This window comes from Topomyia yanbarensis, chromosome 1 (genome assembly GCF_030247195.1).
Source record: "Topomyia yanbarensis strain Yona2022 chromosome 1, ASM3024719v1, whole genome shotgun sequence".
Taxonomy (NCBI): Eukaryota; Metazoa; Arthropoda; class Insecta; order Diptera; family Culicidae; genus Topomyia; species Topomyia yanbarensis.
Window position 1 is genome coordinate 135,143,649 of NC_080670.1, and position 14,530 is coordinate 135,158,178.

The window sequence follows — 14,530 nt, forward strand, 5'->3', positions numbered from 1 at the left end:
TGCGGCACCTGTACTGCCGGAATATCGTAAGGACTGTTTAATAAAAATTTAGAAACACCGTTTAACTATCGAGCGCGAACGCGGCGGGCGCATATATTCCAAAGACATCTTTATTTCAACTGACGTTTTTACATACACTGAACATATTACAGTTGACTGAAACGAATGCATGCATAATAATATGGATATGTTTTGTAAAGTTAGAAATAATTCTTCCCTAACAAAGATTTCAAAACCATAAGTTAGTCTTGTTAGACAATGAATCTTTGCCCTACTGATTCGCAAAATTTTAGTTTTGTTGAAAAGTGTCAACGGAAAACAAAATGTCCTCACGTTGGAATAACATTAACGCTAAGAGGTACCGTAAACGTCTCAAAGAGGCGCAAACACAGGAAAAGAAAGTTCCTAAAACTGATGCCGAACGTTCGGCGGAAAGTCGAAAACGGAAGAAAGTGGTCGCAGAAGTCGACAGAGATGCTCCTGGTCCATCAAGACCTAGGAATTTATCTGTGGAAGAAGTTACCGTTCAAGCACTTTCGAGTGAAGTCGTTAGTGAAGATTTTCGATCTTTTATTGGCAATGAAGCCATCGGGACACACGAGGGTAAGCTTGAAAGTACAAATTATGTGATAAAAGCTATGCGTGGTGTTTAAGCGGACCCTACACGAGTAAAAATATTGACAATATTTTATATACTGATTAATATATTGATGGTGTAAGGTCACCTTGAAAATATTGATGCTGTAGAATTTAAATGAGATTGATGGATTTAAGCAGTCTTGTCAATATATTTATTGACAATATGTCTGTCTCGTGTAGGGTCCGCTTAACAAAATGTGAATTTTCGATATCATTGTCAAAACTCTTAGAATATGAATCCGCATAAGCAAAATCAATATCCTATGAACCCCTAAAAGCTATTGGGTTGCAGTTCTCCCCCAATTAGTGAAAGTTTGTTACAGTGGTAGCTAGCATAGATTATGTAACGGTACAAACTTGTGCGACATTAATCCAACATTAGTCCGACTATATTTCATGTCAATAACACCATCAGTATCTCATTCTCCTGCTTGTGAAATCAGCTCGGTTTCCTGTACTGCATATAATCGCACCTTGTTTCTTGGAGGAGCCTCCGGAGGTTTACTGTCACTCGCCAAATTTTTAATGTAGAATACATTTAAGCTTTCAATATAGGGGTCCCGTTTCAAAATATCGGCTGCGGCGCCGCGTCAGATTTTGAACGTTAATAACTTTTATCATACTTAACAGAATGATTTGATTTTTAGGCCAATTTGTTGCAAATATGTTCCTCTTTGCTGTATTAAAATTTGAAGTATGTATAACATGCACTAATAACAAAAAATTGTGTTTTGAAAAATCTTTCGAAAACGACTCGGAAAAGTGAAAATTTTCAGCCCATCCCGCACAGAGCCGTCAAAATGGTGGACCAACCGAACAATAAAATAATGAAAAGTTTATATATAGGTCCACTATATGTTTGTTCGTATGGTTATTCGCATTGGGTTGCTTGACGAGAGCACTTGGTGGGGGAAAGACGGCATATTCCTTTGGTTAGGCCATTAGAAGCCGGACGGAAAGGAAAGGCTCATGCACGGCACGAGAACGAGGGAGAAAGCGATAGTAGTGCATATTAGCGCGATTATATAAATATCTGTCGGTCGGTTTTTCTCATCATTCGTATTCGTTCAAGCACTAGCAAGCAGCCAGTCCACCGAAGAAAAGCAGTCGGCGATGACGACGGCGGAAAAAGTGCCCCAGCTACTGGTGACTCATCGGAACTGTCGCCCTGCAAGAATTTCGCCCCAACTAAAGGGCAACAGAGTAGGCTATCGTTCCAGCGTCTGGGTCGTGAGATTGTGCAGGACTGCAAAGTCGAGCTACGCTTACAAAGCTCAGTCGTAATGATGCCCCGAGAAGCCAACGATGCCTACTTGGTCGGTTTGTTCGAGGATGCAAAATAGTGCTTTGTGGCTCACCGTGTCCGCGGGGAGTGCGTCTGAATTATGCTCCCGCAATAAAACAATAAACGGTTCTTTACAGGACCAATTAATTGTGTTGTAATAAGAGTTAAACTGAAATTTACATTTTATGGTGTATAACAAATAATTTTCAGAAAGCTATATAAAAAATACGATGTGTGGAAAGAAAGAAAGAGAATTTAAATTATCCTCTCTTGCTCGTTTTCGTGCACTGCTTTTCCTTTCCTTTCTGCTGCTACTACCATCATAACTAAAACGAATGTGCGTGTTCCCCCAGCCAGCAATTGGCCAGTGTTGCCACAATTGCATGTCGCTATTACAATTTGAATTATTTTATTGATCCTCTCTAGTATTGATAAAATATAGAATATGCAAAGTACACTAGTCGCATGCTTTTATTCGAACTTTTTGGCAGCCTCCGTTGATTAACTGCATAAATCGATTTGTTTGTGCAGCTCCTTGCTAGTAGCAAACTAAATAGCCTTTATCAGCGCTAACAAATAACACGAAAGAATTTAAATTTGTGAAAATCTTTTCCTTCTTTTCAAATCTGCAGCATTCTTTGAAAATATTGTTTGAATGTTGTTATTGAAAAACTGAACATGCAAGTTTGCTAGCACTGGCCACTAAATTGAAGGCGATGGAAAGACAGAATATTCGTTTTGGTTATGCTAGTATTGGTAGCCGAACGGAAAGGAAAGGCACAGGAAAGGCACAGGAATGGCACGAAAACGAGCGAGAGAGCGATAGTAGTGCTTTCTCGTGTTTTCATATATGAATATTGGTCGGTCGGTTTTTCTCATCATTCGTATTCGTTCAAGCACTAGCAAGCAGCCAGTCCACCGGAGGAAAGCAGTTGGCGATGATGACGGTCCGCAAAAGTGCCCCAGCTACTGGTGGCCCATCGCAATCAACTACCGATCAGGAACTGTCGCCGTGCTAGTATTTCGCCCCAACTAAAGGGCAACGGAGCAACTAATCCGCTGGCTAACATTCCAGCGTCTGGTTCGTAAGGTTGTGTATTACTTCAAAGTCGAGCTACGCTTACAAAACTCAGCCGTAATGAAGCCAGTGATGCCTACTTGGTCGGTTTGTGGGAGTGGGCGTAAATTACAATAAAAGCAACCGTTACGGTTCTTTTCAGGACCAATCAATTGTGTTCTAGTGAGAGTTAAACTGAAACTTTCATTTTAAGGTGTGTAGCAAATTTTCAACAAGCAACATAATACGTTGGGTGGAAAGAAGTAGCTTGCACACGGAACAAAAATTTAAATTATCCTCTCGCTCGTTTCGTGCACTGCTTTTCCATTCCTTTCTACTGTTATTATCAGTATTACCAAAACGAATGTGTTGTTGCATGTGTTTAAGAGAAACGTTGAAGTCGCATGCTTCTATTCAAGCTTTTTGGCAGCCCCCGTGAACTAACTGCATTAAATGATTTTTTGTGCAGCTCCGTGCTAGTAGCAAACAAAATGGCCCTACCAGTGTCTGATTCGTGAGATTGTGCAGGATTTCAAAGTCGAGCTAAGCTTATAAAGTTCAGCCGTAATGGTACCCGAAGAAGCCAGTCTTGTCGTTTTGTTCGAGGCTACAAAACAGTTCGCCAGGCACGTAACTATCATGCCAAAAATATCCAACGATCCAGCGCATCACCATCAACACCAACGCCGATACCAAAGGTTCTTTTCAGAACCACCATTATTACCATAGAGAATTATTTGAAAATTTCCCATTCAAACGTGATTCTGTTGAATATTATTAGATTTAAATTAACGTCTCGAATTGAAATCACGACGCTCCGGTTATGTGACAGACATTACCCACCCATCTTTTTTTATTGTGACCACGACACCCCATTTCAATATTTCTGAATGAACAGAAGGTCGAGTTTGGAAAGTTTGTAACTTTCATTGTACTTAACCAAATTACACAATGTTCGCACTAATGATTCAGAAATATGATCAGGAATCTTCTGTTAGATTTGTAAGTATGTATAATTTACATGAATAAAGAAAAATTGATTTTCAGGAATCAATTATTATCTGTTCTTCCATTGGCCAGTACTACGCGACTTCCTCATGCTAACAATTAATTTCATCGTTAGCCATCTCCCTCACCAAGGCCAACAACGCCAACAAAACCGGTCCTTTTCAGGACCACCATCATTTTTGTAAAGAATAATTTGAAATATTCCTCGCCCAAATCACCTTTTGTCCGAAAATTCCAATGAGTATCAAAATATTTAAATAACGTGTTCCTTATGTATTCTACATCTCTCCGGTTATGTCGCAGACATTACCCACCCATCTTTTTGTAATGAAAATATAACAAACAAAATTTCCAATTGGAAATTGACTGTGCAGACTGACACTATCGCAACAAACCCCCCGCCTTTCTACTCGTTACTGTATAATAACAATTGTTTGGGAATACAAGCTATGGATGACAAAGAAAATTATGAATATAGAATATATGTTTACTAAGTGTCTGCAAGGTGAACATTCAATAAACAAATGTATCAATCTATAACAATGCAGCCGTTCATGTTCGGGTTATTATTTAAGGTGTAGTTGACAAATAGAACTCGCTAAGGTAAGTGCAATAAAGTTTTGTTCAGAGGAATAGTATATATGTGTTATGTAGGTAGTGAAAAAAGCGCCGCCTCGCCGATCCTAGCAACCTGAATCCGACAATTAGTGATAAAATATATATGTTACAGCATTAAATCGTATTTATGCATCTTGCTTGGTCAGTTCATAAATGTCGGATATTGAATCGATTTTAGGAGTTTTGCAAACGAAGAATTGCATATCGAACCGTGTTGCTCATATCTGTGTCATTAACAATCAAACATCCCCATGCACCCATCTTCATCATGATCTATATCAACGCCGCCGTTGCGAGTTCGGAAACCACGTGACATCAGAAAACTATTAGAAACGTCATCATAATCATCATTATCATTTCAATCGTTTAAACACCGACAGCTAAATCTCAAAAGGAGTTTGATTCCCAGAAAACAGTTTTGAGCATACCTTCGTCACAACCATTGATGCATTCTACATCATTCCTGTTTCCAACTCTGGGTAGTGATTGGGATTGCTGTGATGTGGGGTTGATTCTTTCCTTCAATACTGAGCAGTTCTTTAAATTTGCATGCCTAATAAGTTCGCAAGCAAACTGTTGATCCACTCGTTTGCCCAGTTTACTCAAACTTAAGGGTTGATTCTTCTTTCAAACATGAGTAGTTCTCTGAATCTGTATATCAAATAGCTCTCGCAAGTAAACGATCGACTCGTTTGACCGGTTTAGTCAAACTTAGGGGTTGATTCCTTTCAAACAAGAGCAGTTCTTTGAATCTATATACCAAGTAGCTCCCACAAGTAAACTGTAGATTTCATTTGCCCGGCTTACTCTGACTTGGAGTTTCATTTCTTCTTTCCGACATTTCCATGAATCTGTACTGAAATCGTAGGGAATGCACATTGTGCAAAAGTTTTTTTTTCGTACCACAAACCCATTGAACCTTGTTCGAAACGACCTTTATGCCAAATGTCTTTCAAAGCATAGAACATACACTGGGCTTTGAACAAATGGCCAACAACCATGGTCGGCTTTGCTCGGGATGTTTTACATACACTGCAAGCGGAACCAGCAGCTAAGAGACCTAAAACTGGAGACACTTGTTAAATCATACAAACCAGATGATACGAATAACTGTTTAACAGATATAGCTTTAGTGATAATTGCTTCATAGGATTGAATGTAAATCAGGGGCGGATCCAGAAAAAAGTTTCGGGAGGGGTCCGAAATTTCGATTTTAAAATGAACATTGCACAATTATAAATACGTAATAACAATATTTAATGAATATCAGTTATGTTGGACAAATTTGGTTTGCAATGATTTTGAAATAGAAACTTATATAAAATTGAAACTAATTTGAAATTTCTCAACAAGTAAAAACATTTCGGAGGCGGTCCGGACCCCCAAGACCCTCCCCCTGGATCCGCCACTGATGTAAATCAAATGAACATTGTATTTCAGTTCAATAAAATCAGTTTAAATTTCCTGCGGGGTAGTTTAATTTCCATGTTCTTCGGGTGAATGTGATTAAGGCGAACGTCTTTTGGGTGCACGTGATGTTCAGATGAAAGACGTTTGGGTTTGACACGCATGTCATTATATATATATATATATATATATATATATATATATATATATATATATATATATATATATATATATATATATATATATATATATATATATATATATATATATATATATATATATATATATATATATATATATATATATATATATATATATATATATATATATATATATATATATATATATATATATATATATAACTGCTTTCGATTCTCTGGATTTCTAATTCAAAAAATTCTTCAAATTTTAAAAATGGCCTATTCTGGTCAGATCCTCAAAAACACTTCAATTTCTAAAATAATATAATAATTTATGTAATAACGGCTCATGAGTACTGGTATCACTTTGTAGTAAAATGAATTAGTATAAAATTATATTCACCTACAGCTACTCAAGATTCCACCATCGGTTCTGTTGCTCAGGCGCATAATCTATTGAGTTCTGCTCGAGAATCCAGTGTCAACCGTATCATTTCTTCACCTGTGCAAACAAGTCAGGGTGAGTAATTCGAACAAATTGTAAAACTCTCAACTTCATAACAAATGTGTTTCTCAGAACTATTTGATCCAAATTTCGAAGGAGCTGTTCGAGAATTTGAAAGAAAGTTCTCAAATAACAACTTCGGTTTCCCGTGCGGTGTATGTGACAGACTGTGGTTTGTGAACGACCTGAAACCTATCACATGCGCTGAAGCCGAAGTTTTACATACCACCGATATCGACATAAGAGGGTTGTCCGCTTGCCAGACCTGCCGTAGCAGTCTAAAACGCGGTAAAATACCCATATTGGCCGTGTCAAATGGCTTTAGATACCCGGATTATCCATCGAATCCACCTCTCCCACCTCTGGATCCGATTACTGAACGATTGATTTCACCACGATTGCCTTTTATGCAAATCCGACGCTTGCGATTCGCAGCAGGTATGTGTTTGTTGTTGTATTAGGTTTTCAAAAAGATTCACAAAATAAAATCGTAGGAAATTATGGGATCATTGGCCAAGTTATCAACGTTCCAGTGGATGTGGACAAGATGGTAAATGAATTACCCCGTTAGTTAGAAGACGACAGAGCGTTCAACGTCGCAATAAAGAAACACCTAATTCACAAGTCAACTTACCTTTCTGGCTTTGTGAAGAAAGCGAACATCAAATGCTGGCTACAATATTTAGTGACCACTCCACTGTATCGTCGATACAATATATCATTCAGTGAGGAGCAGCTGAATGCCATCGACACTGAAGCTGAGAGCAGCACATCTGGAGATGAAAATGCTTCAATAGATCTGGAGACTATTGAAAATAACAACGATGTTGAATTGCTAATTGGGCAACAGCATACTCTATTATGGGATGAAGACAAGTGTCTGGAAATAGCTCCGGCCCAGAACAAAGTGCCTCTTTCCATAATATATGATGAGCACGCCGAAGAACTTTCATTTCCAGATATTTATTTGGGACATCCGAGGACTTTCAATCCGGAGGTTCGAGTGACACCGTTCATGATGGCCACAAGTGAACTGAGACGTCGTGATAGACGTGGAGCTAAGCCCCAACATCTGTTGTACGTGGCGATGAAGATACTCCGTCTGCGCGTTTCGGAGGGACTACAATGCACTTTCAAATGCATGGCAACCGCGAACATTACACGTGCCATGTTGAGCGACAAAGAGTTTTTGGAAAAGTGTATCGATCGAAATCTGTCATTTCTAAAGTCGATTCCAAACTCTGTGCAATACTGGCAGCAACGCAAACGTGACCTGTTTGCAATGATCCGGCAATTAGGAAAACCAACTATGTTTCTAACATTGAGTGCAAGTGAAACAAAATGGCCTCAATTGCTCCGAACACTGCACAAGCTATCGGATAGATACATGGATAGCGATGTGCAAGACATTATGCAGCAATTAACGGCACTACAGCGAGCAACTCTTGTCAACGAGGACCCAGTAACATGCTGTGTATACTTCAACAAACTGGTTGATGTTATCATGCAGTTGTTACAGTCGACCAGGTACAGTCCGTTCGGTCAGTATCGAGTGGTGGATTACTTCAAGAGAATCGAATTTCAACATCGAGGTAGTCCACATGCTCATATTCTACTCTGGTTGTCTAACGATCCAGGAGAGGATGTCTCAGAGAATATGCCCGCAACAATTCAACTCATCGACCATTTGTGCTCCGTAAGAGATGCTGATTTGCCGGAGAGCTACGGTAATCAAGTGCATAAACACACTTTTACCTGCTATAAACGGAACGATAAACGATGCCGTTTTAAAATACCATACTGTCCAATGGATCAGACAAGAGTTCTTTTGCCGATTACTGCTAGCGATGGTCGCCGTGAACAGTTGAAAAGACGGTCTGGGACGATGCAAAATGTACTGGAGGCGAAAAAATTTGACACCCTGGATCAATTTCTCGAAGATTGCAACTGCACGTACGAGTACTATTTGGATGTCATACGTGCATCGATAAATCGACCAACCGTTTTGCTCAAAAGATCGTTGTCGGAATTATGGACAAACCCGTTCAATCCGTGGATAGCTAACATACTTCGCTCTAACATGGATCTCCAGTTCATGCCGGAAGTGTTCTCATGTGCTGCGTATGTCGTGGAGTATGTCAACAAGACAAATCGTGGCATAAGCAGCTTGCACCGCGATTTGGTCAAGCTCCAGGAAGAATATCCAGATCAGGCTTACACGGCACTGCTGAAGAAGCTCAGCCTTAAAATGCCTAATTCCGTAGAAATGTCTGCTCAAGAGGCCGCCTGGTACTTACTTCGCCAGCCGATGTCGGAAGCTAGTCGGAAGGTAAATTTTAATTAATCATTTTATAGAATTTTCTCAAAACCAATCACAATTACAATATTACAGGTGGACTTTCTTCCGACAATGTGGCCCCACGAGCGTATCAAATCCCGGAAACGCGCTCAGCAAATGGATGAGGAAGGCTTGGACGAGGACTCAACGGATGTATGGACTCTCAACATCGTTCAGAAATACGAAGCGCGTGAAGGTTTGGATGATGTATGCCTAGCAGATTTCGCGGCTTGGTATACAAAGGAGAGAAAAGCTAACACCTACAAGATTCGCTCCATATCTCGTGTAATTCGATGGTGTTCTTATAGTATGAACGAGTTGGTGGAGTATAAGCGAGAGATGGTCCTTTTGTTCGTGCCGTTCAGAAACGAACTGTGCGATATTCTCGACGGCAATAAGTTTCTTACTTTGTACGATCGCAGTGAAACAGATATTATGAGCAAGTGCAAAGAGTATTCGACGGATTTAGACCTGGAACGCACCGTGCAAGAATATCTTCGCTTGTGCGCTGAAGATGACGCTCAACAAAATATTGCCAGCGAGAGGCACGATGAGTTTGTTCGAACGATTGCTATGCATCCAAATGACGACGATATCACTCATCTGCCCATTGGTTCTTTGTCGGCAGTTAAACAGCGCACAAATGTCATGAGTAAGCAGGAATTTTGTGCCATGGTGCGGACAACAAGTGCCGAGCAGCGAGATTTGGTGTTGGAAGTGATTGACAGATTGCACGCTTTCGACGGCAGCAGTAAACCACTACAAATTTTCTTCACCGGTCCTGCAGGTTGTGGTAAAACGTTCACGCTTCGGATCCTGATGGAGACATACAATCGATTTAGCCAGGCGCACAACTCGCAAGAGAATGCATACGTGGCATGTGCTTCGACCGGAAAAGCAGCAGTTGCAATCAACGGCACAACTGTTCATTCGGCATTTCGAATAACGATGTCTCGAAGAAACAATACCAGTTTGAGCTTCGAAGCACTTCAGCTGTACCGAAACGCATTCGCTAATGTTAAGGCAGTCATCGTGGATGAAGTCAGCATGATTGGTGCAGACGTACTAAATAATGTGCACACTCGTCTCCAAAACATCACCGGTAATTACAACGATCCCTTCGGAGGTTCTGACATAATTTTTTGTGGAGACTTACGTCAACTACCGCCAGTGAATGCACGGCCGGTATACAAACCATGCACAAATTCTATTCACGGTGCCGTTTTGTGGCAGTCTCTTGAGTTCTTCCCGTTGGTGAGGGTGATGCGACAAACCGATGAGCAATTTTCTACCGTGCTTACTAAGATTGGAAATGGAGAGCAACTAACCGCAGTAGAAAAGGAGACTATAGAGAGTCGATTCCGTACTACCGAGTGGTGCAAGATAAATGTTCCCAGTGCAGTGCGCCGTTTTCCACCGAAACGCTGACGTTGAACGATATAATCGCGAATCGTTAAATGTGATGCCCGGATTGGATTGTACAGCTGAAGATGCATTTGCCGGATACAACAATGCTGAACAACTGGCAAGTTCCCGCACCAAGCTGTACAAAATGAGTGTGGCAGAAACCGGATGTTTGCCTTACATGGTACGCCTTGTCCTAGGAATGCCATACATGGTGACCACGAACGTCGATGTTGAAGACGGGCTTGTAAATGGTGCGATTGGAGAGCTGAAATATGTGGAGCATGACGAAGATGATGCTCACGAGGAAATCGTCAAATTGTGGATCAAATTTGACAGTGATACAATTGGTGCTGTTTTGAGACTAAAATCAAGACCGTTAGTGTACTCTAAGCCCGGAATCTTGCAGCCCGACTAGACCCCCATTTCCAGACAGCAAACATCAAGCTCAGCATTTCAGCAAACATCAAGCTCAGTAGTAGCATCAAGTGTAAACGTATACAGTTCCCAATTGTGAGCGCAAGTGCATTAACGGTTCACAAGTCGCAAGGAGGAACTTTCAGCGAAATCGTATACGACTACGACAAAAGTCAGGACCAACAGCTGGTATACGTTGGCCTGTCCCGAGTTACATCTCTCGATGGTCTTTATCTGACAAATTCCGCCAACGCATTTATGTTTCACCATGCTAGAGGAAGCAAATCGCCGAAAATGTTAGAACTGCGAAGCGAGTTACAACGGTTGGACAATCATCGACTTCGGACGCTTGCTGAACAGATCATGGATGTCATGCAGAACAGTGGGTGTGCTTGTACACTTATGACTATGAATGTACAAAGCCTTCAGGCGCACTCGTTAGACATTGCTACCGATCGTATTCTAACCAACGTTGATGTATTGGCATTGAGCGAAACATGGCTAGACAACGGAACATTTGTCGAAATCGCCGGATTCAAGCGAATCATCCAGTCAAAGCGTGTTGGTGCGAGAGCAGCGGGTGTTGCAATTTACCAGAAGGACACCATACCTACCATAGCAATACCTCATACCATTGATAAGCTAAGTGCTAGTTATGATGAGCAACTGGGTTTAGCAGACGATGTTGGTGACATTTGTGCTGCTGAAATAATTGTCATGGACATTCGAACACTGCTAATTTCCGTATACATTTCTCCAGGTATTTAATTGAATGGAATAGTATATATTTCTCTAACATACTTTAATCATTGGCAGATTCGACGACCAAGCAGAGGAAATATTTTCTGATGCGCAACTTAATGATGTACACCCGAACAGACATGCCCATTGTCGTAACTGGCGATTTCAACATCGACGTATCTAAGCCAGAACACGCAGATTTCGTCGATTTCATGAAGAGAGGTCTTAAATTTGATCTTGCTTCTGATCCCACACAAGCGACAACTCTAGGTGGTACTTGCCTCGATTTGACTTTCACCAGGAACATCCGGGCCACATGCAAACGATATTGTGCATACTTTTCATATCACCGGCCTATGCTGTCGGTGATTGAAATATAATCATGTTTGCACTGAAATGGTATACAATGAAAGAAAGAGAGAAACTCAGTAATAAATTCTTACCGTATTTCGTTCTTTATCAGATAGCAGAACTTAACAGTGGAAAACCAGCAAACATCGCAACGTGGAAATTTCTGTTACCAACACCCGCTTCCGTATGCAGTTCTGAAGGTATTTCAGTTCATCAATTCTAGTTCACACTTCGCCACTTATTTTATTTCCTCACGGTTAGCACTACTGCCAGTGATGCCACAAGTACAGATTTATCTAGAAAGATTTTTGAAGCATTTTTGGTACAGATTCTGTACGGTACAGATTACAGATTTTTGTAAAAAAGTACAGAATGGTACAGATTTTTTACATGACATTACAATGCGAGAGTCGAGAAACCTGGTTCCAGCAAATCAAAGGGATGATGTCTAAGTAAAAGCCGAGAGAATCTTCTCGGAGTGCATACATTTACTCTGAGATGCTCCAATTGAATTCCTGCAAGCAGGTTTCTCGCATTCTATTGATATTACCAGCCCCATCTCAACTTCTCGCTGCCACTGATTTCCCCGAATGAAAAATATCTTTAAGAAAAAAAATTTAAGCAACCTTGTCATTATTTGGGTACAGAATCCGGTACAGATTTTTCTATAGAACAGTACAGATAGAAAAGATTTTTCAACTCCCGGTACAGATTTAATTGTGGCAACACTGACTACTGCTGTTATTGCTGCTGAACATATGCTATTAACACTCGCTTAATATTGGTTATCGGGTGCATTTCTCCAGGTATTCCTACTGCTCTTCTCGAAGTAGGCTACGAACACCTAATCTTCGTTGGTTTACGTGTGCATTACTTCAGGTATTTCTTTTAAAAAAATCTAGCTTTCATTACCTAACGATTTGTATTTCCAACTAGGTGCCTAGACTATTGTCACCGAAGTCGACCACAAACAGCCGCTTGTCATTAGCTTGCATGTGCATTTCTGCGGGTACTTTATCTAAGAAAATCAAATTATTTCGAAATATATTTTATTTTTATTCGTCACCAGGTAGCACTACTAGTGCTAGTGTTGTATGCCACGACTACTCGCAGGTTATTAACTTCATGTGTGATTCTCAAGGTATTACATCTTATAAACGCCAGTTCCTATTTATAGTAATGTATTTTATTATAATACAGGTAGCAAGACTTCTACTCCCGAAGTAGCTGCCTACTTACTGCCAAACAACTGATCTTCATTGACTTATGTTTGCATTTCTTCAGGTATTTCATTTAAGAAAACCTAGAATTCATTACATAACGATTTTTATTCCTAGTTAGGTACTCCTACTGCTGCTACTGAAGTATGTTACGAACATTCGCTCATTACTAGCCTCGTGTATTTTTCTTCAGGTAATTCATTGAAGTAAATAGAGTTATAATTTCGTTACGTATTTTATTTCTAATAATGTAGCAAGGCTGCTTCTGCTGAAGTAAACCACGAACACTTTCGTCATTTGCTAATGTGTGCATTTCTGCAAGTATTTCATTCGAGGAAACCCTTGTTTTCATTTCGTAACGTATTTTATACTTGAGCAGGTAGTACGAATTTTGCAATCGCAGAATGCCACGATCGCTTGCAGATACCTAGTTTCATGTGTTTGTCTACAGGTATTTCATTTAAGAAAATTTAGTTATAATTTTGTGACGTGTTCCATTGTTTTTACAGGTTATAAGACCGCTGTTGCTGTAGTATACCATGAACATTTATACGTTGCTGGACTTGGTGTATATTTTTCCAGGTATTTTATCAAAGCAATCGTGCTATCATCTCGTTATATTTTCATTCTCAACCAGGTAGCACCATTACTGCTGGGATGTTTGACATGAACAGTCGCACGTTACTGATTTCGTGTATATTTCTCTAGGTAATTCGTTTAACAAAATCCACCTCTCCTTACGTAACGAACTTTATACACAATTAGATACCGGACTGCTGCTTCTAATGTGTGTCACACGTATTCGAACGTTACTAGCTTCGTGTGAATTTCTTCAGGTAATATATTAAAGTAAATCGTTTTATAATTCTGTTACTTATTTTAATTCTAATCATGTAGTAAGACTGCTGTTACTGAGTAAGACCACGGACACTATCATCATTCGATATCGTGTGCATTTCAACTGGTATTTCATTCGAGAAAATCTAAAGTCCTTATATAGGAAGGTCCTAGCATGCGTCAAAACGAAAACTGACTCTGTGCTCGTATGTGTGACAGTTTCTAAGGGCGAATGGTAGCGTGTACGTCATCAATACCACGTTTTAAAGGCTGCCTACTTTCACTACCACTATCAGTTTTGACGCATGCTAGAACCTTGTTTAGAGGGACTTTGGAGGAAACCCTAGTTTTTATTTCGTAACGTGTTTCATACTTCACTAGGTAGTAGGTATACTGCTGTTGCAAAATGCCACGATTGTTTGCGTATTCCTGGATTAATCTGTTTGTCTACAGGTATTTTATTCAAGCAAATCTAGTTATAATTTCGTGACGTGTTCATTCTTTAATAGGTATGAAGAAACTTAAACGTTGCTGGACTTGGTGTATATTTTACAGGTATTGTA

The 14,530-nt window shown here is 40.0% G+C and overlaps 1 protein-coding gene and 1 long non-coding RNA gene across 2 annotated transcripts; both read left to right on the forward strand.

The window, feature by feature from the left end:
• The first annotated feature begins 323 nt into the window (after positions 1-323).
• On the forward strand, positions 324-11,437 carry LOC131675951 (uncharacterized). The gene is made up of 10 exons (XM_058955075.1): positions 324-603; positions 6,564-6,674; positions 6,732-7,097; positions 7,154-7,209; positions 7,312-8,988; positions 9,052-9,230; positions 9,306-10,251; positions 10,400-10,739; positions 10,811-11,232; positions 11,324-11,437. The coding sequence occupies exons 1-10, from the start codon at positions 324-326 to the stop codon at positions 11,435-11,437; spliced, it is 4,491 nt and encodes a 1,496-aa protein (XP_058811058.1).
• Positions 11,438-11,447: 10 nt separating this feature from the next.
• LOC131676363 (uncharacterized) lies at positions 11,448-12,110 on the forward strand. The gene is made up of 3 exons (XR_009303158.1): positions 11,448-11,578; positions 11,635-11,958; positions 12,023-12,110. It is a non-coding gene; the product is annotated as an uncharacterized LOC131676363 (long non-coding RNA).
• Positions 12,111-14,530: the final 2,420 nt, after the last annotated feature.

What these genes read in the sequence shown, in the direction of transcription:
- LOC131675951 (XM_058955075.1), top strand. Translation starts at nt 324, where the DNA reads ATGTCCTCACGTTGGAATAACATTAACGCTAAGAGGTACCGTAAACGT. An exon ending in ACCTGTGCAAACAAGTCAGG is followed by an intron (nt 6,675 to 6,731) that starts GTGAGTAATTCG and finishes TGTGTTTCTCAG; the next exon opens with AACTATTTGATCCAAATTTC. An exon ending in CTCTTGAGTTCTTCCCGTTG is followed by an intron (nt 10,252 to 10,399) that starts GTGAGGGTGATG and finishes TTCCCAGTGCAG; the next exon opens with TGCGCCGTTTTCCACCGAAA.